The following is a 27,473-nucleotide window of genomic DNA, read 5'->3' on the forward strand; positions in this document are numbered from 1 at the left end:
TAGGTCACACAGGACCTCAAGCCAGCTCTGCAAGTGAATAATAAAATTGCTTATCTTATTGTAATTTCAGCTGTGTTCCTATCTACCTATGGTCACTTTACACCCTTGCTCAATCGCGTATCTGCCTCATGCTACATTAAAAACATCTGGACTGTGCTTCCACTACCCTTTGAGGAAGAGAGTTCCAAAGGCTCGCAACTTTCTGAACGATAAAATTTCAGAATCAGAAACAGGTTTATTATCACTGACATACGTCGTGAAATTTATTGTTTTGTGGCAGCAGTGTAGGGCAAGACATAAAGACATAAAAATTACTCTAAGTTACAAAAATAAATAAATAGTGCAAAAGAGGAATAACAAGGTGGTGTTCATGGGTTCATGGACCATTCATAAATCTGATGGCGGAGGGGAAGAAGCTGTTCCTGAAATGTGTGGGTGTGGTTCTTCAGGCTCCTGTACCTCCTCCCCAATGGTAGTAATGTGAAGAGGGCATGTCCCGGGTGGTGAGGGTCCTTAATGATGGATGCTGCCTTCTTGAGGCACCGCCTCTGGAAGATGTCCTTGATGGCGGGGATGGCTGTGGTGATGGAGCTGGCTGAGTCTACCTCCTTTCACCTCCTCTCTGTCTTAAATGAGCAACCTCTTATTTTAAACAATGACCTCTAGTTCTAGTTCCAGCTCTCAACTTGAAACACTGACTCACATCTTTTGCCTTCATGGATGCTGCTTGACCCGCTGAGTTCTTCCAGCATTCTGCTTTTTGTTCCAGATTCCAGCATCTGCACTCTCTTTTGTCTTCAAGGCTGAATGGGACTAGTGTGGATGGGGCAAATGCTGGCAAGTGGGACTAGCTGGGATGGGGCATCTTGGTCAGCATGGACCAGTTAGACCGAAGGGCTTGTTTCCATGCTGTATAACTCTACGACTCTATGACTCAACCATTCTCATCACCATGGGTCAAAGTCAAATCAGGTAGATTTAAGGGCAAGATAGTTGATTGAGATGAAACCATTAAGAAGCTAAGAGGGCAGATGCTACTTTGATTTCAGTTGTCCCACTCAGGAATGGGATGATCAGTTCCCACTGGTGACTTTCGGGGGACGCTTGTGTTATGGACTCGGTGAATGTTCCTTCAAGATAGAGCTAGTAGTGTGTGTGTGTGTGTGTGTGTGTGTGTGTGTGTGTGTGTGTGTGTGTGTGTGTGTGTGTGTGTGTGTGTGTGTGTGTGTGTGTGTGTGGCGTGTTTACGTCAACAGAAGATAAAGCATGTAATGACGTTGTTGAATAGGTAAGTCGAAGTCAGTCAGAGGAGAGAGAGAGAGAAAAGAGAGAGAGACACCAGCCTGCTAGTTTCTCTACCAATGGATGAGAAACAATAACTGTGTCTGTTACTACAATCCATGTATGGAAATTGGGAGTAATCCGGTGGAGTTCACTTTGTTGCTGACCTGTAGAGGGAAACAGGTATTTGTGTGGACGGCCATGATACGGATGCTTTTCGGGGTGAGGAAGTCACTACCGAGTAAACACTGAGGTGTCGTTTGGGTTCCATCGTGGAACATTGGATTTCGTAATTACTCTCTAAGTTCTCTCTACATCTACGCCTTATCTTCAGACAACGGTGGTTGTTGAAGAAGCCTTTGCTCATGTTTCACCTTATGGCTTGCAGAACTGAACTTTAATAACCATTCCTGGACTTGGAGTTTGGGACTTTGCCACACACACACGACGAGTTTAGTTTTGGGGTTAATGTTCAAGGTTTAACATTCTAACATTTTTACTTTTATTTTTCTTATTATCATAAGTAGTTATTAATAAAGTAGTTTTTAACACTGAATCATGACTCTGTGTTTCTTTTGTTGCTGGTTTGTAACACTTGAGAAAAAAAAGTGTGTGTGTGTGTGTGTGTGTGTGTGCGTGAGTGATAGAGTTCTACAGCATAGGAGCAAGCCTTTTGGCCCAACTTATCCACGCTGACCAAGGTACCTACCTGAGCTGGTCCCATTTGCCTGCATTTGGCCCATATTCCTCTATCCCTCTCGTGGGTTTCCTCCGGGTGCTCCGGTTTCCTCCCACATTCCAAAGACGTACAGGTTAGGAAGTTGTGGGCATGCTATGTTGGCGCCAGAAGCGTGGTGACACTTGCGGGCTGCCCCCAGAACACCCTATGCAAAAGATGCATTTCACTGTGTACATTTCAATGTACATGTGACTAATAAAGGTATTTTATCTTATCTTAAACCCTTCCTGCCCATGTACCTGTTTAAATATCTTTTAAACATTGTAATTGTACTCACCTCCACAGCTTCCCACATACCCACCACCCTCTGTGTGAAAAATTGCCCCTCAGGTTGCTTTTAAATCTTTCCCCTCCCACCTTAAACCTATGTCCTCTAGCTTTAGACTCCACTATCCTGGGAAAAAGACTGTGATTGTTCATCTTATCTACGCCATACATGATTTTATGTACCTCTATAAGGTCACCCTTCAGCCTCCTATGCTCCAGGGAAAAAAGTCCCAGCCTATCTAGCCTCTCCTTATAACTCAAGCCCTCCAGTCCTGGTAACATCCTTGTAAATCTTCTATCCACCCTTTCCACCAAAATGAAATCCTTGCACCCTTTGTCAGATAAGCAGTGAGAACATTGTTGAATTCTCTGCAGAGACTAAAGAATGACAAATCAGGTACCCAAGAAATTAGTATCCTAACAAAGGATCAAGGTTTTCAAAGAGTTAGAAAAAAAGATTAGAAAAGACTTCAGGTCGGGGGGAGGGGGTGGGAGAAGCGATGATGGCTACAAATAACTTCATATTCATGGGCCAATTTAGAAACTCCCGGTTGAATATCCTCTTCTTCCTGTCATTTGATGTGAGCATCCTTCAAATAGTTTCCAGCTTATTAAAACAAGTGATGAAACACCATGACTGGCAATGGATGCGGATTTGTATTTACAATTGGCAGATGGTAACATGTCTTAGGAGTTCGTCATTCACTACTGATTTGGCCCATCTCACTTGTGGAAATAAAAACAAAGAGAGACAGGAAGTCTCGGAACGCTCTTGATTTTTATTCCAGATAGCTCCCCAAACTGTCTGCCAGCTTGGCTGGCCTCCCAGACCCACACACAGCTGTAACAGGGCAGAACACTGCTCCATTGCTCAGCTCCATCCTCAATCCTTTGTTTGCCAACTCACCCGTCTCTCCAGTGAATCCTCTTCTCCATTTCACCTCTGAAACTGTTACTCTTTTCCTCTTTGTACTGCAGTTCTAGCTACACCTGTTCTGGTCACAGTCTTCAGTAAGGAAGAGATGCAGGGACAACTTATAGAAAAAAAATTCAGCCCAACTATCTCTGATGCCCAAAGCAATAAAACCCTCACGCAATATGTCCATATCAGTACAAATGAGACTTGCTTAGTGTGTTAGTAATAAGGAGACCAACCAAAATCTGCCCCACACTGAACCAGACCATTTGGAACGGTGATGTTACAATCTTCAGCATGAAGGAGAGCAGTTTTACACAGTTCCATCATCTGGTTTGACGTTCCAGCACATTACTGAGAGAGTGCTGCACTGTCAGTGGTGTCAGCTTTTGGTGCAAACAAAGTCCATTGTAGTGCGAAGTGGTCATAGTGTTGTTATACCGAGGTAGTGATTAAGGTTGTGCCGGTTGGTTCATCAACGATTCGGTTCTTGAACCAACCTGCACAACCCTAATCACTACCTCAGTATAACAACAGTATGACCACCTTGCACAACAATGGACTTGGTTTTCTTTTGTTCTAGTTATGTACTTTCTTGTATAATTTGTTTTATTTATGAATGTTGTGTATCTGATGCTCTGTGCCTGTGCTGCTGCTGCAAGTAAGTTTTTCATTGCACCTGTGCGCACATGTACTTGTGCATATGACAATAAACTCGAATGACTTTGAATTAGCCACTGTCTGCTCTCTCGTATTGGCATAAAATATCCCATGGTACCTTCTTGAAGACTTGGTGTCATGGCCCAAGATTTTGGGATGTACTGAAAGGGGCAAGAAAGACCAGATGTATACACAAGCCTTACACAATTTACTTTCCTACTGACTGGTTGCATCGTGGTCTGATACAGCTATTCGTATGCGCAGGAACGTCAGAAGCTGCAGGGAGTAGTGGACTCTGCCCAAGACATCACAGGCATATCCCTCCCCACCATCGGTAGTATCTACAGGAGGCGCTGCCTCAAGAAGGCAACATCCATCATTAAAGATCCCCACCATCCGGGCTACGCCACCTTTTCACAGCTACCATCAGGCAGGAGGTACCACACCACCTACTTCCCTTGTTCTTGAACCAACTGGCAAAACCCTAATCACCACTGCAGTTTAGCAACATGATGACCACTCTGATCACTTTGCACTAGAATGGACTTTGGTTTTGTTTTGTTCTAATTGTGCTTTTTTGGTATTGATATTAGTTTATTATTGTCACTTGTACCGAGGTACAGTGAAAAACTTGTCTGGCATACCGTTCTTACAGGTCAATTCATTACACAGTGCATTGAGGTAGTACAGGGTTGAAAACAATAACAGAATACAGAGTAAAGTGTCACAGCAACAGGGAAGTGCAGTGCAGGTAGACAATAAGGTGCAAGGTCATAACAAGGTAGATTGTGAGTCCATCTCATCGTACAAGGGAACCTTTCAATAGTCTTATCACAGTGGGGTAGAAGCTGTCCTTGAGCCTGGTGGTATGTGCCCTCAGGCTCCAGTATCTTCTGCCCGATGGGAGAGGAGAGAAGAGAGAATGACCCGGGTGGATGGAATCTTTGATTATGCTGCTTGCTTCACCAAGGCAGTGAGAGGTATAGACAGAGTCCATGGAGGGGAGGCTGGTTTCCGTGATGTGCTGGGCTATGTCCACAATTCTCCGCAGTTTCTTGCGGTCCCGGGCAGAATAGTTGCCATACCAAGCCGTGATGCATCCAGATAGGATGCTTTCTATGGTGCATCAATAAAAGTTGGTGAGTGTCAAAGGGGACATGCCAAATTTCTTTAGCCTCCTGAGGAAGTAGAGGTGCTGGTGAGCTTTCTTGGCCGCAGCGTCTACGTGGTTGGACCAGGACAGGCTATTGGTGATGTTCACTCCTCGGAACTTGAATCTCTCAACCCTCTCGACCTCAGCACCATTGATGTAGACAGGTGCATGTACACCGCCCCCTTTCCTGAAGTCAGTGACCAGCTCTTTTCTTGTAAAAATGGTGTATAGTTTATATTTAATTTATGTTTTTCTTATGAATGCTGCCTATATGATGCTATGTGCCTGTGATGTTGCTGCAAGTAAGTTTTTCATTGCACCTGTGCACACATGTACTTGTGTGTGTGACAATCAACTCAACTATGACCTCACCCATCTTTGTGTTATTAGCAAATAGAGCACCAATATTTTTTGTGCTATCAATCTGAGTCATGAGGTGTATAAAATCATGAGGGGCATAGATAGGGTGACTGCACACAGTCTTTTTCCCAGGGAAAGGGAATCGAAAACTAGAGGGCATAGATATAAGGCGAGAGGGGAAAGATTTAAAAGGGACCCAAGGGGCAACTTCTTCACGCAGAGGGTGGTGGGCACCTGGAACGAGCTGCCAGAGGAAGTGGTTGAGGCAGGTACAATAGTATCATTTAAAAGACACTTAGACAGGTACATGGATGGGAAAGGTTTAGAGTGATATGGGCCAAGCAGAGACAAATGGGACTGGCTTAGATGGACATCTTGGTCGGCATGGACGAGTTGGGCTATAGGGCCCATTTCTGTGCTGTATGACTTTGTGACTTTATTCAAATTAACAGCTTTATCTGTTGCCCAAGAAGGTGCCATTGGACCTTTTATGCCAGTGTGAGGGAGCAGACAGCAGTTCATTCAAATATACACTGGTGACCGTTTCCCTTGATAATAGGTATATCGTATTGGATACTGTTGGGGGGGGGGGGGGTAATGAATCACTGGTGGAGAGCCAGAGCAGCCGGGTCTCTGGCACGGAGTCTGGCTCTGTGGCTCAGAAAGGAAAGGGGGACGGAGGAGGGGCGAGGGGAGGAGAGCAATACCAATAGGGGGTTCGTTGTTTAGGGGAACAAGAACGAGACTCCTGGATGGTATGTTGCCTCCCAGGTGCCAGGGTCAGGGATGTCTCAGATTGAATGCACAGCATTCTTAAGGGGGAGCAGTCAGAAGTCATGATACACATCGGCACCAACGACATGGGTAAGATAAGGGATGAGGTCCTGAAGAGCGAGTTTTGGGAGTTAGGATGGAAGCTAAAAAGCAGGACCTCAAAGGTAGTAATCTCTGGATTGCTGCCTGTGCTACACGCCAGGGAGGGAAAGAATAGGAAGATACGGCAGACTAATGAGTGGCTAAAGAGTTGGTGCTGGGGGCAGGGGTTCAGATTTGTGGATCATTGGGATCTCTTCTGGGGAAGGTATGACCTGTACAGAAGGGACAGGTTACACCTGAACTCGAGAGGGACCAATGTCCTTGCAGGCAAGTTTGCTAGAGCTGTTGGGGAGGGTTTAAACTAGGTTAGCAAGAGGATGGGAACCGGAGTATCAGATTAGAGGATGGACCAGTTGGTGTAGAAGCAGATGCGATGTGTACAGAGAAGGTGAGGAAGGATAGGCAGAGGACGGGGCATTAATGCAATCAGTTAGATGGGTTGAAATGTGTTGACTTTAATGCAAGAATTGTTAAGAATAAGGGTGATGAACTTAGAGCATGGATCAATATGTGGAATTACGACGTTGTGGCCATTACAGAGACTTGGCTGTTGCAAGGGCAGGAGTGGCAGCTTGAGGAGCCAGGGTTCAGATGTTTCAAAAGAGATAAGGAGGGGGTAGAAGGGGTTGGGGGGTGGCATTGCTAATTAGGGATAGCATCACAGCTGTAGAAAGGAAGGACATCATAGAGGGATTGTCTACTGAGTCAGTGTGGGTGGAAGTCAGAAACAGGAAGGGAGCAATCACTCTATTGGGAGTATTCTATAGGCCTCCAAATAGCTACCAGGACTCTGAGAAGAGCAGATAAGTAGGCAGATTTTGGAAAGGTGCAAAAATAACAGGGCTATTGTCATGGGTGACTTCAACATTCCTAATATTCATTGGCACCTCCTTAGTGCAAAAGGTTTAGATGGGGCAGAATTTGTTAGCTGTGTACAGGAAGGATTCTTGAGACAGTTTGTAGACAGGCCGACTAGGGGAGAGGCTATGCTAGATCTGGTATTAGGCAATGAACCTGGTCAAAGACCTTTCGGTGGGCGAGCATTTCAGGGATAGTGACCACAACTCCCTAATCTTTAGCATAGCCATGGACAAAGATAGGAGCAGACATTATGGTAAAGTATTTAATTGGGGGAGAGCAAATTACGATGGTATTAAGCAGGAACTTGGGAGCATAAATTGGGAACAGATGTTCTCTGGTAAATCACCACAGAAATGTGGAGGTTGTTTAGGGAACATTTGCATGGGATTCTAGATAGGTTTGTCCCACTGAGACAAGGAAAGGATATTAGGATGAAGGAACCATGGTTAACAAGAGAGGTGGAAGGTTTAGTCAAGAGGAAGAAGGAAGCATATTTAAGGTTCAGGAAGCAAAAATCAGTCAGGGCCCTTGAGAGTTATAAGGTAGCCAGGAAGGAGCTTAAGAAGGGACTTAGGAGAGCTAGGAGGAGGCAATGAAAAGGCCTTGGCAAGTAGGATTAAGAAAAACCCGAAGGCGTTCCACAGATATCTGAGGAACAAAAGGTGAGGGTGAGGGTAGGACCTCTCAGGGATAAGGGGGGGAAATGTGTCTGGAGGTGAAGGAGGTAGGGGACGTCCCGAATGAGTACTTTGCTTCAGTGTTCACTGAAGAAAGGGACTTGGACGAAGGGAGGTTATCGTAGATCAGGCAAATGTGTTGGAGCATGTCTAGGTTAAGAAAGAAGCAGTGTTGGAGCTATTAAAAAGCACTAGGATAGATAAGTCCCCAAGGTCAGATAGGATATACCCCAGAGTACTATGGGAAGCAAAGGAAGAGATTGCTGGAGTGTTAACAATTATCTTTGAGTCCTCCCTGGCCACAGGAGTGGTACTGGAGGATTGGAAGGTGGCAAATGTTGTTCCATTGTTCAAGGAAAGTAAAAGGGATAATCCTGGAAATTATAGACCAGTGAGTCTTGCATCAGTGGTGGGGAAACTATTGGAGAGGGTTCTTAGGGACAAGGTTTATGACCATTTGGAGATGCATAGTCTTGTAAGGGATAGTCAACATGGCTTTGTGAAGGGCAGGTCGTGCCTCACAAGCCGAACAGAGATTTTCGAGGAAGTAACAAGACAGATTGATGAAGGTAGAGTTCCGCAGGGATCTGTTCTGGGACCCCTGCTCTTTGTGATTTTTATAAATGACTTGGATGAAGAGGTGGAAGGGTGGGCTGGTAAGTTTGCAGATGACATGAAGGTCGGTGGGGTACTAGATAGTGCAGAATGTTGTCATAGGTTGCAATGGGATATTGACAGGATGCAGAGCTGGGCAGAGAAGTGGCAGATGGAGTTCAATCTGGAGAAGTGTGAAGTGATAGACTTTGGAAGATCTAACTTGAAAGCAGAGTACATGGTTAATGGCAGGATTCTTAGCAGTGTAGAGGAACAGAAATATCTCGGGGTTCTAGTACATAGATCCCTCAAAGTTGCTGCACAAGTTGATCGGATGGTTAAAAAGGCATATGGTGTGCTGGCCTTCATTAGCCGAGGGATTGAGTTCAAGAGCAGAGAGGTAATGTTGCAACTCTTTAAGACCCTGGTTAGACCACATCTGGAATATTGCGTTCAGTTCTGGTCACCACACTATAGGAAGGATGTGGAAGCTTTGGAGAGGGTGCAGAGGAGATTTACAAGAACGCTGCCTGGATTGGAGAACACGTCTTATGAGGAGAGGCTGAGCAAGTTAGGGCTTTCCTCCTTGGAGAGACGGAGGATGAGAGGAGACGTAATAGATAAGATTATGAGAGGCATAGACAGAATGGACACCCAGCATCTTTTTCCTAGGGTGGCAATGGCCGATACTAGAGGTCACCTGTTCAAAGTGCGTGGAGGGAAGTTCAGGGGGGATGTCAGAGGCAAGTTTTTTTTACACAGAGTGGTGGGTGCCTGGAATGCACTGCCGGGGGGAGGGGCTGATACAATTGGGTCATTTAAGAGACGCATAGTTAGGCACATAAATGAAAGAAAAATAGAGGGTTATGGGAGGTGAAGTAGAGGGGGGGATAGATTGAATGGGGATAAGGTTTATATAAATCGGCACAACATCGTGGGCCAAAGGGCCCGTACTGTGCTGTTCTGTTCTATGTTCTATGAATTGCTGGACTCCAATTCCAAAGCAACACAGGCAGACTGACCTTACCCCTTAATCTGGCACCAATTGATGCTACTGATTATAGAAATGTATCCTGAAGGGCAAGTAAAATGAAGTAGATTTTTAAAAAATGTTTTAAAAAGAAATTTGAAGTTTTTCTTTACACTCTTCCATATCATGGAAAACAATGTTTGAAAAAGGAGTTGAATATCTTCTTTGGAGTCAGAAGAGAGACTGCAGACGCTCTTCCAGAGTATAAGGAAAAACCGAATATACATTTTCCATATATTCAAAACAAGTATGATTTACATTTCATATGATTTGGACAAGAATGTTTGCTGATGGCTGATTCAAATTACTGAACAGGTTTCACTTCAGACCGCAAGACCTTGCATCTGCAGTAGATGGCAGTACGGCACTGCATGGACCCAGAGACGTCACTAGCAGCACCAACTTCCATTAAAGATAAAACAGGCAATCTTGAAACAAAAATATACTTTAAAAAAAAATCTGACTGCAGGATATGTCTTGACCCCTTTATCATCCAATGCTTCCTTATCTTTGAATGAAGCTGCATAGAATCACAGACACCCAAAATATGGTACAAATACACTCATCCACTATTCAATGGAGGTTCCCAACAACCTATTTACAATCAAGCACCTAATCTAATTCTCATTGATATCACTGAATTGTTAGCATGTTAAAGAGGCAGTTGCTTTGATCCAATCAGATTCCAGTTGGGATAAGTGGGTTAAAGTTACCCCAATAATTTGGTGTCTGTCCTCTATAAGAATCAGCATGGAAGGGTAAATAAATACCAAACCATGCCGGTGATAGAATGCAAATGCTACTGTAACCCACTTTACTTCCTGTAAGAGAGCAGGTGAGACAGACATAACTGACAGAGCAAAAGGTGGGACAGTAAACCACATTTGTGCTTTCCTGATGAAACATTAAGATGAAGCAACTGAGAATTATTCTGGCAAATTTTCCATGTCTCCTAACAACATAAAATAAAGCCATTTCAGCCCATCAAGTCCATGCCAACTCTCAAAGAAATTCCATTTCCCTACATTCCCATCAGCTTCCCCCCAAAATCTGCCACATGCCAGGTACAAATTACAGCAGCCAACTATTAACCCACCAACCAGCACTTCTTCAGACACTGCAGCACCTAGGAGAAGCCCACGTGATCGCAGGGGAAAAAAACTGAGAACATCACACAGACAGCACCAGAGGTCAGGACTAAACCCAGGTCCCTGTGGAGCTGTGAGGCAGGAGTTCCACTAACTGCACCACTGTGCCTCCTTATATGCGAAGACCTTGTCTGAAAGGTTCATCCCAGAATTTTACAAAACATTAGAAAAAAATGTTTAGATTTCTATCGCATCCTTCCTGATCTCTAGATGTTTCAAATGCTTTAAAGTCAAGGAAGTATAGACATTGCTTTGACGCGGGAAATGCAGAAGCCAAGTGACAATGCTTTCTTAAGAGTTGCTAATTGAAGGAAAAGTACTGGTCAAAACCAGGGAATAACCCCTCTGCTCTTTTCAGACCATAAGATATAGGAGCAGAATTAGGCCACTCGGCCCATCGAGTCTGCTCCACCATTCAATCATAGCTGATTTTTTTCAACCCTATTCTCCCACCTTCTCCCCATATCCCTTAACCCCCCTTACCAATCAAGAACCTATCAGTCTCTGCCTTAAATACACCCAATGACTTGGCCTCCACAGCCATCTGTGGCAATGAATTCCACAGATTCACCACATTCTGGATGAAGAAATCCCTCCTCATCTCAGTTCTAAAGGGACATCCCTCTATTCTGAGGCTGTGCCCCCAGATCCTAGATCCTCCTACTAATGGAAACATCCTCTCCACGTCTGTTCTATCCAGGCCTTTCAGTATCCGATAGGTTTCAATGAGACCTCCCCCCCCCCCCCCCCCATCCTTTGAAACTCCATCGAGTACAGGCACAGAGATATCAAATGCTCCTCATATGTTAAGCCTTTCATTCCCGGGATCATTCTTGTGAACCTCCTCTGGACCCTCTCCAGGGCCAACACATCTTTCAGTAGATACGGGGTCCAAAATTGCTCACAATATTCCAAGTGCAATCTGACCAATGCTTTATAGAGCCTCAGCAGTACATCCTCCCAAAATGAATGCATTTGCCTTCCTTACCACCGACTCAACCTGCAAGTTAACCTTGAGGGAATCCTGAACTGGGACCTCCAAGTCCCTTTGCACCTCCAATTTCTGAATACTTTCCCCATTTAGAAAATAGTCTACACCTTCATTCTCCCTACCAAAGTGCATAACCCCACACTTTCCTACACCGTACTCCATCTGCTACTTCTTTGTTCACTCTCCCAACCTGTCCAAGTCCTTCTGCAGACTCCCTGCCTCTGCAACACTACCTGCCCCTCCACCTATCTTGGTATCACCTGCAAACTTGGCTTAAATAGTATCACCGGATATTTTCAGTTCACGAGAAGGCAGATCATCCCAAAGATGACACCTCTCCCGTGCAGGACTCTCTCTATGCCAACACAGGGATGTAATCTTAAATTTCTGTGCTCAGGTCTCTAGGGTGGGACATGAACCTCCAACCTCACAGTGATAAATGCTGACCCATGAGAACGAGCTGATGCTGAATATGAGAATCAGTATCATAGATCTCCATTAATCCTGAAGGATTTGGTGATATACAAGCCGCTGGAGGAACTCAGCAAGTAAGGGGGCACCTGTAGAGGCAGAAGGATGGTCAACGTTTCAGATCGGGACCCTGCATCAGTCCACAGATGCTGCTTGACCTGTTGAGTTCCTCCAGCAGTTTTTATTTCGCTCCAGATTCCAGCATCTGCAGTCTCTTGTGTCTCAGAATTTGGCGATGCAGATCTTCAGGACTAGTGGACGTTACTTCAGTAATGCCCCGATATAGTCTCATGCACAATTTTAAAACTTGTTAACTTCAGTGAACTCTAAGCTTCAAGGGCGGCCAACAGAACCAGATGAGTTTAAAGCGAGCGCAGGAACTGGAGCCCCAGCTAGCGGAGGGAGCGTGGGAACCACAGACCAGTTCAATGGACAGGAAGCACAGGAACCAGAGCCCGTGTGCGTGGAAGAGAGTACAAGAACCAGGGTCCCGTTGAGTGGTAGGTAAAAATATCACTTGGTGAGCCAGATGCTGAACCATCAGGATTTCTAAATGGTCAGAGAGTGGATTATCAGAGTATATTAAAAGGGGCAATTTCATGCTCCAAAATTCACAGGAACCTTAAAAGCCCACTGTTCATGGTTTCTGATGTCTTATCAGTATAAAGTAACCATATATAAGAATGTAATCCCCAGGAATAAAAAACTATCACCTTGACTAAACCACAACCTTAAACTCAGGGACTATAAGAAAACATTTCATGAATGAAAAGGACACAGGTAATAGAGGATAGCTTGTTGTGAATCGTGTTCTTATGAAAGAGTTGGTTGTTTGTTCTTGGGAGTATTACAACTGGCAGTTCAAAATGTCAGCAGAAATTCATTGTTAGGGAGAAGCAGCTATAATGAGGGGTTATAGGATAGTCACCATTAATACAAATGAGAAGCAATCCTCAAATGTAATAAGCAGTAATTGGTCCTGAAATTACAAACAGCTGTCTAAACAAACACTGCCTCTGTGAAGAGAGCAGGCTACCAGCTCACAGTCCTAGGCCCCTCAGTAAGTAACCTCTGGAAACTGACACTTGTAATAAGGATGCTCGGTTAAATAATGTGACATCTATTGATACTTGTACTGAAACCAACCATTCGGCTTGGGACATCCTGAGCTTTGCACCATTGTAACACAACAGATAAATAGCCATGTTAATTGGATTCCATCAAAACCCTCATGATGAGATCAGGGTAGGTTCCAGACTGGTTATTTTAACACATGATCACAGTCATAGTTGTCAATTAATATTTGGGGTTTCTGGAGAATCACGGTGGCAACAGAAGGTTGTTTGGCATCCAGATTTCCAACAAAGGCGTTTGAATATTGAGAGTTGGCCTTGTCAGTTACGGTGCGCTGCCAATGTAATTCAACAGAACCATCCGTCTACTGAAATCGTAACTATTGAAACTGTATTTAGTCACCAACAGTATTTAATCAAATTTCTGCTGGCATTTCAAAAGAGTATAAAAACTCAACGTACTTTGACCAGAGAGATTCTCCCACCAGTTCTCCCTGTGTCTCTGCTTGTGTTAAATAAAGACCTGCTACGTCTCCAGCTCCAGTCTCCGTGTGGCTCATTCAAAGTCAAAAACATTCATCTTTAATTGCTCATACTTAATGCACAATTCAGTAGCTGTACTCCACTTCTGCATTTCAATTTCCCTGGCTTCAATTTCTAGAGTACATTATGAAGCCACTGCAATATCGTTCACTTCACACAAAGGCCAAGGATGAGTACTTACATTACTAATCCCACCTCATAGAACAATGGGTTAAAATTTCTTAATCATAAACCAAAACTTATCTTCCACAAGCCTCAGAACCTCCACCTGAACAGGTTTAAAACAGGAAAATTTTTTTCCCATCTTTCATCTTCAATCAAAATAAATTGGAATTTGTATCTTTGCTCATGTTTTAATGAAACACTCAGATTGTCTGCTCATTGAGCTCACTCTTGCTGCTGCTGCAGCAGAATGTCTGCTCACAGAAGACAAAACGTTGTCTTTTAGGAGGCAGATAACTGTGTGAAGTATCTTGAGACTGTTCAATGCAATAAAGTGCAAGTGTTCTAATCCATTCTCCATATCTGGTCAGAAAAAGTGGGTCAGCAACCTGCTCCTAAAAAGGGACAGCTCAATAACCATCTCGTAGAGTCAGACAGCACAGAAAAAGGCCCTTCGGCCTACCATTTCCATGCCAACCATCAAATAGCCATCTCTACCAATCCCATTTACCAGCAGTTGGTCCATCTCCTTCTATGCCTTGGCAATTCAAGAGTTTGTCTAGATATATCTTAAATGTTGTTAGGTAGTGTGTTCCAGATTCCAACCACCCTCTGGATGAAAAAAAAAATTCCTCATCGTCTCTAAATTTCTTATCCCTGGTATGCCCTCTAGTTTTAGACACCTCTGCTATGGGGAGAAACTTCCTACTATGTACCCTATCTATGTAGGCATGTCAAGTTTAGGTGAATCCACCTGCCCTATCTGCTTTTCTCCCTACAGAACAATTACTGCATGTAAGCACATAGATAGGGACATAGGAAGCTGGGTGCCATACCATGTGATGAAAGGGCAGAGCAAAATTTGCCAAATGATAACAGGACTAACTTTTTAAAAAGGATTTAATTATGAGGAGAAATTATCCTCACCAATAATGTGTTCATTGGGACAATAAACAAACTGCTGGAGGAACTCAGCGGGTCAGACAGCATCTGTGAAGGCAGAGGGACGGTCAATGTTTCGGGTCAAGACCCTGTAATCTCTTGTGTCTCCATGAATTCACCGGAATTGAGGGTAAAGGCTAATTTGACTGAAGTTTTCAAGGTATTAAGAACTGATGGGGAAGATGCAGAGAAACTGCTGCTGCTGGCTGGGGCTCTAGGGCAGTGGGTTGAAGATTGAAATTCAAAGCCAGGCCTTTCAGGAGTGAAGCTAGGAAACATTTCTACATGCAGATGATGGTAGAAGTTTGGACATAGTCAAAGGAAAATACCAAGTCAATTCTTAAGTTTAAATCTAAGATTAATGTATTCTGTTAACCATGGGTGTTAAGGGGTATGGAGAAAGGGCAGGTAAATGGAGATGTCATGAATCAGCCATGATCCCACAGGCTTGACATTAATTAGCCTACTCCTGCCCTTTATCCCAATACAATCCAATGCAATGTTTTTAGCAAATACATTCCCAGTTTGCTTCCGTCACTCCTCCCTAAATTTCTCTTATGTTTTGCATCTGATGGTACGTTGAGATTTACTTGGAGAAATCATAGTGTGTGTTGCCACTCCATGCCACATGGATGGTAGAACTGAATGGATTGTTCTTACTACTCACTTCATAAAAATATCACAAGGAATAATTAATTTGTTAAACAATACAGGTGACCACCCACCCCCCACCCCGTTATGGATGGTTTTAATTCCTAGAAAACCGTCGATATCACGATTTTCTGTAACGTGAACCTGCTTTTCCTATTGAATCCCATGCGATAAGCGGAGAGGTGTTCCTTCCGGAGGTTTTTCTCTCATACTAAGCCGTTTTATCAGTAATGATGAAGTGACTCCTCGCCACCATCTGACATTATAGACTCAGGAGATGGACAAGGCTCGTGCAAAAGAAACAAATTAAGTCAATTTTTATTTTTAGTCACTCAATACTGTAGTGCAACAGGATTTGGATCTGATGCACCATTGGCTGTCACAGCTGAGCCCCTCCTTTGCCACACCCTTCCAGTCTGAGGACATGTGAACAGACATCTCAGAGAGCAGCGCTGCCGCACTCTTCACCTGCCAGGCATGTTCTCTGACACGCAAGGCTCACGGATCAGGAAAGGGTTCAGGAAGCAGGGATACTTGGGAAAGGATGGGATTCGAGGATTGGGTTTCATGGGTTAAGGCGCAGTGACTTGGTGGAAGTGGAGTAAAGGCCGAGGGATTACCTTAAGGAGCTGGCCATGGCTACTGTGGCTCCCCACAATGCAGTGCGTCAGAGAAAATGCCCTACAGATGAAGAGTGCATGGGGGCCTTAAGGAGTTTTGAGGAACAGAGGAACCTTGGAGTACAAATCTAAGGATCCCTGAAGATGACAGCATGAGTAGATAAGTTGGTGAAGGAGGCAGAAGGGATACTTGCCTTCATTAGCCAGGCATTGAATACAACAGCAAAGGAGGTTATGGTACAAACTTATAAAACAATGTTTTGGCCACAGCTGGAGTACTGTGCAAATTCCTGGTCACCACACTATGGGAAGGATGTGATCGCACTGGAGAGGGTGCAGAGGCGATTCAACAGGAAGTTGCCAGGGATGGCACTTGTCAATTATGAAGAGAGGCTGGAATGGAAGAGGTTGAGGGGGGAAGAGGTTGAGGGGGGAACCTGAGAGAGGTATGCAGAATTATGAGAGGCAGAGAGGCAGAATTACGATTGCATAGATAGTGAGAAACTTTTCTTCACGGTAGAGGCGTCTAAAGCTACAGTGCATAGGTTTAGGGTAAGGGTTGAGAGGTTTAGTGGGGATCTGAGGAAGAACTTTTTCACCCAGAGGGTGGTTGGAATCTGGAACGCACCGTCCAGGGAGTGGTGGAGGCAGAGAATCTCACAACATTTAAGACGTAGCTTGATGACTGACAGCCAGGACCTCCTGGTGGCCACCCACTTCAATTCCACATCCCACTCCCATACTGACATGTCTATCCATGGCCTCCTCTACTGCCACGTTGAGGCCAGGTGCGGGTTGGAGGAACAACACCTCAAATTCCGCCTTGGGAGTCTCCAACCTGATGGCCTCAACATTGATTTCTCTAACTTCCGGTAACCCCTCCCCTTCTTTTTCTTCCCCCCTCCCCACTCCTTTGTCTTCCTTTATTCCTATAGCTCTCTTCCCCCACCTTGATGACCTGCCCATCTCCTCTCCTTCCCTCCCCCATCCTTTATTCCTCTCCTACCAGATTCCTTCTTCTTCAACCCTTGGCCTCTTCTACCCATCCCCCTCAGCTTATTACATCTTCCCCCCCACCTTCCCCACCCACCTACCTTCCCCCTCTCACCTGGACTCACCTATCACCTGAACTCACCTATCCCCTGCCTGCATGTGCTCCTCCCCCTCCCCCCACCTTCTTATTCTGGCTTCTGCCTTCTTCCTTTCCAGCCCTGATGAAGGGTCTCGGCCCGAAACGTCGACTGTTTATTTCCCTCCGTGGACGCTGCCTGGCCTGCTGAGTTCCTCCAGCACATTTTGTGTATTGCTCCAGATTCCAGCATCTGCAGAATTTCTTGTGTTGCTTGATGAGTATTTGTATTGCCAGTGTGCTAGAAAATGGGATCAGTACAGATGTGTAACTGAAGGTCGGCATGATGGGCCAAAGCAAGTTTGTGTGCTATATGATTCCCTGATTCTGTAACTACTCCGGGGTTATAGTGTTAGTTATGGAATTCTTACTGCCAAGTCAGCTGAGAACAGTTAATTCAGCACAAGAATTTTTAAAAGGGAAGATGATTGAAACAAGGCATCTCCTTTGAAGCAAATGTCAGGAATGTGAAGCAAGTTAGTAGCTTTTCAAAAGAAATGGGTCCCTGAGGAGATCTGCTGAGGATGTCTGCTGCATGTTGTGTATAATATGCATGTTTTTTTTGAACTTGCTTTTCTGTCATCTCTATGCACATATATGCTCTTAATGATGAGGAATTTCACAGTTACAGAAAACACCATTTCTTTCCACCTTTGCATTAATGACCATGCTCAGTATCAGCAGGTCAAATGGATACAGCCATCTGCCTAAAACCCAGCCCCCAGAGCACTCTCCTGCACACGTTGTGACTTTTCCATTTCCTGCACCATCTGGTTTATTGAGAGAGTGAAGGTTAATCATTTTCAGACCCACAGGGATCCTGCTGCAAGAAGGTATTCAATTCTAAACCGAACGCTACCAGATAATACAGCAAGCCACAGTTGCAATTTAAATGGAAAATACAATGAGAGCAACAAATCATTTAACAATTTGCATTATGAACCTTGAAAATGCAATGCCAGTTTTCTATTCCTGCATTGCTGCTTCATCAAATTTTCCCACCAAATGACTGCTGTTTACAGCGCTGTGTTCAACTGAACATGTCAAATGTTTGACAGGGAGAAGTGCTCCACTCATTCAGACAGATAATTCACAGTATAGAGTAACAGAGAGATATAGCATGGAAACAGGACCTGCGGCCCATCGAGTGCGCACTGACCATCGACCAGACTAACCTGCTTTAATCCCATTCTCCCTATATTCCATCCATTCTCCCCAGATTTTACCATTCACCTATACAGTAGCTGCAAATTACAATGACCAATTAACTTACTGACCTGCACACCTTTGGGACGTGGGAGGAAACCCACACGGTCACAGGGAAAATGTGCAAACTTCACACAGACAGTACCCAAGGTCAGGATTGAACCCAGGCGTCTGGCACTGTGACGTGGGGGCTCTACTCACTGTGGTGCCCTGTCACCACAAGTTTCTATCACCATGAGTTCTCCCTAACTGCAATATTACAACCAGAAATAAAAACAGTAAATGCCAGAAATACTCAGCAGGTCAGCCAAGATCAGAACTTTCAGAATAAAGGTCAATGAATTAAAAAGTTGTCTCGGTTTCTTTAGCTGAGTGTTTTCAGCACTTTCTCTTTACATTCCACTTTTCTGTCTCGGTGGGATTTGGATCTATACTTAAATCTCCACCTTATCTGACCTCTTCTACCCTTAAGTCCCATAACGCCAGAACCAAGTGCTTCCAGTTTGGCTTTCAGGCAGACAAAATGTCCAAGAGGTTCCTCCCAGAGCATCATTCTGCATTTTCTCATTGCATGTATCATCCATTGCCAAGGCTTTCCAGGATGCAACAGCCAATGGAAAAGCAATTTATGCTGTGGGTAGCACTTTTTTCTAAGATTTCTCCCAGGTATTCACTAATATCTTTCCATTACCTTGCTGTTCTGGGATTCTTCCATTTCTAAATCCCAGTGATGCACTCAGCCAAATGCTGCTTTCTAGCACCAGTGCTCTGAACTCAAACCTCTTGTGATCTTGTTTCACTAAAACAGAGCAGAACCCTCAAGGAATATTGAAAACTTATCATCAACCTGTAAAGTGATCCTCTGGCTGCTTGGGTTCAATGCATGTTTAATTGAGGGATATTGATTCTAAAAATCAGCAGCTCACATAGTCAGCGTAGTGTAACAGTTAGCATAACGCTATTACAGCGTCAGTGACCCGGGTTCAATTCCGGCTGCTGCCAGTAAGAAGTTCGTACGTTCTCCCCGTGTCTGCGTGGGGTTCCTCCGGGTGCTCCAGCTTCCTCCCACATTCCAAAGACGTACGGGTTAGGAAGTTGTGGGCATGCTATGTTGGCGCCGGAAGCGTGGCGACACTTGCGGGCTGCCCCAAGAACACTTTACGCAAAAGATGCATTTCACTGTGCATTTCGATGTACATGTGACTAATAAAGATATCTTAAAATTGGCAAATGGGCAAATCTCAAAGATACTTCCTTGGGCCAATTTAGCCTCTTTCCCTCATTGCTTAGCTGCTGAAGCCATTATTTAAGATAAAATCCCAGCCATGGTGGTCAGTTCCTGTCCCCCTTTAATACATTCAACCATATGAAACTGAGCGAGGGAGAAATTTCTTTCCTCAGAGAATTGTGAATCTTTGGAATTCTCGATGACAGAGTGGTATATGTTTGGACATTAAATATGTTCACATCTGAGATGGAAAGGATTTTACAGATCAGCCAAGAAGTCAAAAGGTCATACAACACAAAACCAGCCCCTTGGCCCCATCATTATGCTTCATTTAATTCTCCCCACAGTCCCATCAACTCCCCACAGATTCTACCACTCCCATTCTATTAGAGGTAATTTACGGTGGCCAATTAATCTACCATCTCTATTCCTTATATTCTTACAATAGTAACCAATAACTGGAAAAATGGTGTACATGATGGATGAAAGGTCCTGTTTGACCATGATCTCCATCTGCTAATCCCAATGATGTGCTCCAAACTGTGAACCTATACCAGCAAAGTGAATATGTAAGACCAACCCTCTCATAGTAATATTTTTAATTAAAACCTTGTTTAGCGGATTTTAAAAAAAATTTTCACTCAGTCCTCATTATCCACAAGGAATAGGAACACAGACTTCCCATGGATAAGAAAAAACACAGATACTTCTAGGCCTACCGGCTGGAATGACACACAGTGGTCATCCCCTCCAAGTCTATGTAAGTTTCAGCTTGTATGTTTCAGCATGGCAAAGCAAGCATGGTTTGCTTTTGATTTACTGCAGCCTTACAGGGAGGAGATTGACTAGCTTTGGACTTTTCTCAACATCCACAGCAGCAGGTAGCTACTGGCCACCACTGATCAGCACCCAGACAGTACACCTGGCCCATACTTTGAATCCCAGCAATACCAGCCATATATCAATCTAGCTGTTACTTTAACTTACCTCCTACAGCACTGGTGATTACAGGACTTGGGAAGTCACATCCATGGAAATAACATTCCAGGAAGATGCAATTTTACATATTATGAGCAGCACAGTGGTGCAGCTAATAGAGCTGCTGCCTCTCAGAACATAGAACACAGTACATACAGCACAGGCCCTTTGACCCACAATGTTGTGCCAACATTTTATCCTGCTCTAAGATCTATCTAACCCTTCCCTCTCACATAGCCCCCTATTTCTCTGTCATTCATGTGTCTATCTAAGAGTCTCTTAAATGTCCCTAATGTATCTGCCCCACAACCTCTGCAGGCAGTGCTTTCCACGCACTCACCACTCTCTGTGTAAAAAAACTTACCCCTGACATCCCCCTTATACCTTCCTCCAATCACCTCAGCTCCAGCAACCAGGATTCAATCCTGACTTCAGCTGCTGTCTGTGTGCAGTTTAACTGCATGAGTTTCCTCCGGGTGCTCTGGTTCCTTCCCACATCCCAAATTGTGGGTTGATAGGTTAATTGCTGCTGTAAATTGCCCTTAGCCTGTGGGTGAGTAGTTGAATCTGGGGGGTGTTGATGGGAATGTGGGTAGAATAAAAATGGAATGAGTGTTGCTTTCGTATAAATGGTTGCTTCAGGGCCTGTTTCCATGCCGTATGACGCTACGAATAAACATCGTAACTAACAGAAAAAACACCCAGTCCAGGTTCCTGACCACAGCTCTGGCCACACACTAAGTATTTTATTACTTGTCAGCACAAGATATCAAATACAAACCCTCTCATGGCAAACTGGATTCACTGGACAGCACAGGAAAAGGACTCTGGAGGAATACTCAATGTTTACCAACACTTCCAGTAACCAGGATTTCATATATTTGTCAAAGCATTTGGCCAATGTTGGAAAGACCACACCTTCTGCACATCTCACATTGCTGCTGGCTGGCCACCTGGAAATGCCACAGTCCTGGCGGTGATAGTGCTCCTACACAATATTGGGTAGGGAATTCCGGAACTTCATCCAGGTTACATCTCATCTGAAAACCCACGCCTCCAACTGCACTGTACGGCACTGTGTTGGCCTCGATCAGGTGCTTCTTTCACTGGACTGGGCTTGAATCAACACTCTTTAACTCAAGAGAACATGCTACAAGAAAACCAAGCTTCACATATAACTATTTGAAGGTGGTATTAAAAACTTCCACTTTATTTGTATACCTGCACTGGACTTCCCCTACAACTTTAACACTATATTCTGCATTCTGCTTTTTTTCCCCCCTTTATGTACTGCCTCAATCTACCTATATATATTATGCTGTACTGTTCTATGAATTCTATATATGGAATGATCAATCTGGATGACATGCAAACAAAAACTTTTAACTGTATCTCAGTACATGTGACGATAATAAACTAATGACCAAACTCCCCCCTCACTTTCCTAATAATTAGCAAATTGAAAAGGACTGTAATTGGACAGTTATGAAAGTAGCTGTTTCTTGTGAAGAGAACATAACTGGGCAGTTCTCTTTATTAGCAGAAAAGAAGCCTGTATCATGGCCAGACTGAAAGAGCCCAACTAGGTAGGTGTCTAGATATGGTGTACGGCACTGCAAGTTGTAGAGATACACTCTGATCCATTCATTATGGGATAAGTTGTCACTGAAAATTTGCAGCAATTTCACTGGGTTAGCGCCTCATCACAAGACACACCTGGTGGCCACACCTGACCGAGCACGAGGTTTAGTTTCCTGTCTTATACTGCTTTGCGAGGTGCCACACTATTAAGTCGAAAGGTGCTGTTACACAATTCTGCTACTACTATTCCCCACTTCCTCCTATCAGTGCCCAGTTCTGGATTTCTAAATTGTTCGTCCAACAGCAGGATCACAAGCTATTGTAGGATGTCCTCAGTGTTCAGAGACCTGTGTTCTTGAAGCTTTTAGAACTCAACCATGGCATCGCCTAATTACTATTTCATGAATTACCTTGTAAGGTGCGGTAGCAGAGTGTTTGCATTATTGGACTGGTGTCCTCGAGCCTGTATTATTAATCTGGCGAGAAAAGTTCAAATTCCATTACTACAGCTGGCGAATTTAAATGAAATTAAGTAAACCAATAAAAGGCTCGAATTTGTTGTTCCTTCCCAGCCCAATAGGAAAGTGGCTGACTCTTAACTGAAATGGCCAATGTGCCAGTCAGTGAAAGGGTAATAAATGCTGCTGTGACTGGCGCCCATGAAACAATATTTTAACTCTGGCAGTTGCTCTTGCCCTTTTTCTTTACATAAGGCTTAGTGAGTGGACTGCAGTTCACATGATAATTTTGTTAACCAATGCCTTAATTTCAAATGAAGAAATATAACTTACTGATTCTTTCAAACAGCTCAGCAACATTAATGGCATTCTTTGCACTCGTTTCAACAAAAATTGCGTTTATGAACTTAACATATTCCAAGGCATCCTTCACTGTGACCTCTCTGGAACAGTAAAGAGAGGATCATTAGTCACACTGATTAGTGATGGAGAGATTATAAACAAAAACATCTTGAGCACTGAGGTTGAAGAACAAGTGGTTCACCTAATTAGCAACCACACACTGTGAAACGAAGATTTGCTGTTATCAGCTATTACTCATTCTCACATATGGAGTGAATTTTCTTTTTAATTGTGACCACGTGATGTTGTACCTTAACTTACACTGAATAGTGACCTGTTGCAGTGAAGACTACTACTATCACTTCGCTTATCACATGAATAATCTACTATAATTTGTAAAACGATTAACATATTGGCAGAATAGCAAAGAACTGACCAAAGTGAGAACAGTGTTTTGTACAGATGCAATACCGAGCTAGTAAAGGACAAAAATAATCCATACTGTCGCTTCTGTTCAAACCAACTTTGATTATGCAGTGCAGATACCAACCTCATGTCAGCGAGGTCACACTTGTTTCCAGCAATCGCCACCACAATATTCTCAGGCCCGTGCTCCTTCAATTCTTTTACCCATTTCTTCAAAGTGTAGAACGATTCCTGAGAGAAAATATGCAGGTTGATGGAGCTCCAAATAAAACAGATTATTCCCGCACAATTCAGTAGTTTGGTTTAGAAATAAAAATATGACATCTGGGGCTGAAATTTATCTCAAGGCAGGTGCTAACTGTGCAAAACAGTGATGTGTGTGCAAGGAACTCCTGAAATTCATCTTCATTGACATCAATTTCCGGCCCGGTTCAGGATTTCTTCAGATCTCCTTGTCCATTTGGTTATTTAGTTCCAATGTCTTATAGCAATTACCAGTGAGAAACTGGTGTTGATTTTTCCCAACCATTTCCATTTTCTCCCTCCACTTCAATGGCCACTGTTTACCTTCTTCACTTAATAGTGTTCTGTGACAACTCCCTGTTGCATAGAACCACTGCATTTCACAGCACCAAAAGCTTTATGACCATCATTAGTCCTGGCCTCTATTATGCGTCCAGTAATATAACAACTGTGATTGTATCCCACAATCTTTTACCCTTCAGATCTCTGTAGGCAAGAAGTCACTATTTCTTTTTAAATTTTGGAATTTCTAAAAGTAACCTTCTGTTGGCCAATGTTTTCATCCAGAGAGTGATTGTAATCTGGAAAACGCTCTCTGTTTGGGTAGTTGAAACAGGTACTCCAACAGATTTAAGTAGTATCCAGACAAGCACTTGAATCGCCAAGTGCCAATAAATGGGATTAGTACAGTACTTAGTGGTCAACATGGTCAGTGGGCCAAAGGGCCTGTTTTGTCCTGTTTTACTCTGACTCTTGAGGGAAGTCCTTGATATTCAGTGCTCCTACGATTGGTTAACCAGAACTTGTCATGCAATGGGGTGAATCATCTATTGAGTTTCTGTCCTCCAAATTGAAACCTCTCATCATAATAGGCTCCAGATCAGGAGCAGACAGATTGCCGAACCATGATAGACTGCCTTTTCACACCAGGGTGGCCCTGTGGCTGGAAGAGATATGAGATTTTTTTTCCTCTGCCTGGAGCTGAACATCTGGACCATCTCTAAATCAGGAACATTGCACGTGAGCATTTTGTTCTCTCTGACCTCAGAAAGTGCAGTCAGAAATAGGAACCATTCAGTAAGGAAAGATTGCTGTTGGAGATCTTGGGGCACACTTTGCCTTGGTCAGGCAAACACTGTCTCAGGATGCTGAATACTAGATTTCATCAGGCATATCTGATAATAATTTGTTCTTTTTTTTCTGCTATTTTTGTCTGAAATGTTTTTCGGCTCTGCTAAATTCCATTAGCTGTAAAGCAAAGATATAGATTCAGAAACACTTACCGTCGATCATATTGTCAAGCCCCGAACCCTCTCTTCCCTTTCTCTCATTGTTTCTTCTTCCTCACTTCATAGCACATTGAGACAATTCCATATCACATGGAACCAGGTATTACACTGTAGAAAGAGGCAATTTGACCCATCCAGTCTTTGCCTTCTCTCTGCAAGAGCTATCAATATGCCTCACTCCCTAAATAATGGGATCTTTTGCCATGTACGTTATAGTAACATTAATATAGACACCGCACCCTATAAATATTACAGCTGCATCCTTTAACAACGTTCCCCTCTAACTTGTCTGGCACTACTCCCAGAGATGGATCTCCTGAATCATTCCAGTGGGTTTCCCTCCACTGCTGCTTGTACTTAAGGGGGAGTTGAGGAGCCTATTCAGCAATATATGCTCTGCAATGGTGCATCTTTGAACAATCTGCAGATACTGTACGTAGCATTCTTTTTCCTTTTATCTTGCGATTGTTCTAAATGAAGCAAATGGGATGAACAAGCGTAGAACCTCACAACAGATCACCCTGACATATTGTTTCAGGAATTGGCACTGAATGGGGTTATTCACTGGAACAGGTGGAGAGTGAAGAAGAGGTAGCAGAAAGACCTGACATGGTTACTGCCCACAGCAGTTCTCAAAGGCAGAGGCAAGTGTCTAATATTCTAATGAATTTGCCTCTGATCAGTTTTAAGTCTGCATGAATGACCTCGAGCTTCCAATCATCTGTCACTTTAATCCTTCGTCCCATTTCCACTCTGACCTCTGAAAGTGCAGTCAGAGATAGGAACCATTCAGTAAGGAAAGATTGCTGTTGGAGATTTTGGGGCACACTTTGCCTTGGTCAGGCAAACACCGTCTCAGGATGCTGAATACCTCCACATTGTTCTAAAGATACCCAGCATAAATTCAAGGGACAGTACCTCATCTTCTGATGGGTATGTTGTAGTCTTTGGTACTTAATATTTAATTTAACGATTTATGCTAACCACCTGTTTCTTTTTTTTAACCTCCTCGTCCACCAATGTATTGGTACTTTTCTGTTTCAATTTATTTCTATTTTTGTTAACCCAATCTCTAACTGCTGGTTTTTAAAGTAATTTTAAGTTTGATTTGATCCTATTTTAGACATTCCCCCTGTTCTCAACCTGAAACATAAAACACACCTTTCTTGCCTTAAATTTTTCAATTCTGCTGAAGGTCCTTCACCTCAAACATTGACTATTTCTCTCCCCATCGATGCTGCTTGATCCACTGAACTGCATTTTCTATTTTTGTATTGGATTTCCAGCATCTGTAGTTTTTTTGCTCCAAGCATTCAAGTGGTAGCCGTCAACACCAAAAGAGATATTAAACATATTAGCCGATTTCAGTGCTGGGCAGACAAGTTGTGTACCAGTGATGTTTGTCAGGACTACGTTCTGTAAATGTATCCAGCCAAACCTAACTATAATTTACCTTTTTCCTGTCCAATCTATTAGGCTGCAGGCTGGAGCCTCCATCTCAATGACCCCAGTTTGCTGCCTGGTTCTCAGCAACAGAAAACTACATTCTTTCTTTAAAATGACACTCAATTTCACCCTGAAATATGCTAAACAAGCATTTTCCCCTCAGACTGATCAGATAGATCCAACCATATCTTCAAATCCTTTAAACCATATCTCTTTCCATTAACTCTGAAAGATATGTTTCCTGCAGCTGTGAAAACATTCTTTATGTGTTAGTTGCTACGTAGAAGATGCATTCCCAGTTTGACCCTTCAGCAGTTTTAACATTTTAACCTTAACCTCTTCCTTTTAGTCCTTCTTGGTGTTCCTCTGAACCAACTCCAATTTGAGGTTACAATGTACATATTCTTACAATACAAAGGAGCACTGTTCAGAATCTCTCTTTGAAGCTTTGCAATCAATTCTGGACTTTAATCCCTCTTTTCATACCTGTTTGGAAACTTCTAAAGATACATAACAAAGAAGAAAACTCAATTTATCTGTTCTTCAATCCCTATAAAAAAAATTGTTTTCACAAACTATCTATGTGGTTTAGTTCAAAGACACGTTCCAACAATAAGATTTCCTGATCTTGTGATGATCAGCTCCTGGACATTTTAAGGAATATTTTTATTAACAGCTAATCTCCCTCAAAATCAGATGTTGTTGGGTGGTACAGGGGCACAGCAGTTAGCACTGCTGCGTCACAGCTTCAGAGGCCTCTGGTACTACCTGCATGAAGGTTTCCTATGTGGGTTTCCTCCAGGTGCTCTGGCTTCCCAAAGACATGATGGTTGGTAGATAAATTGCCCCTAGTGTACTTGAGTAGCAGGAACATAAGGAGGCTGGTGTGGAGGGTAGATGGGGTTAATGGAAATACAAAAGAAAAAGATAGGATTAACTTAAATAGGTACTTAATGGTAGGTGCAGACACATTGGGCCGTTACTGTGCTGTATGACCGTGACTTCTATGATCTGTTCTATACCAGAGTTAACTGAACTCTTTGCCTTTACTTATCACACCAGCCAGCAAAAGTATACATTAATCACATAATCAGTGTGTTGCTCCAGTCACTTATTTCCTTGTCGAGGCATC

General features: G+C 43.5%; 1 protein-coding gene across 1 annotated transcript in view; it reads right to left on the reverse strand.

Annotated features, from left to right (window-relative positions):
* rab31 (RAB31, member RAS oncogene family) overlaps positions 1–27,473 on the reverse strand; it is a 94,086-nt gene that overhangs the window by 17,726 nt on the left and 48,887 nt on the right. Inside the window, exons 5-6 of the mRNA XM_052023773.1 lie at positions 23,488–23,594; positions 22,929–23,038 (exon numbers count right to left, since the gene is read on the reverse strand). Of these exons, the coding sequence (XP_051879733.1) occupies positions 22,929–23,038; positions 23,488–23,594 (217 nt within the window). The remainder of the gene's footprint in view (positions 1–22,928; positions 23,039–23,487; positions 23,595–27,473) is intronic.

The sequence above is a fragment of the Pristis pectinata genome, chromosome 9 (assembly GCF_009764475.1).
Source record: "Pristis pectinata isolate sPriPec2 chromosome 9, sPriPec2.1.pri, whole genome shotgun sequence".
In the NCBI taxonomy this organism is placed as follows: Eukaryota; Metazoa; Chordata; class Chondrichthyes; order Rhinopristiformes; family Pristidae; genus Pristis; species Pristis pectinata.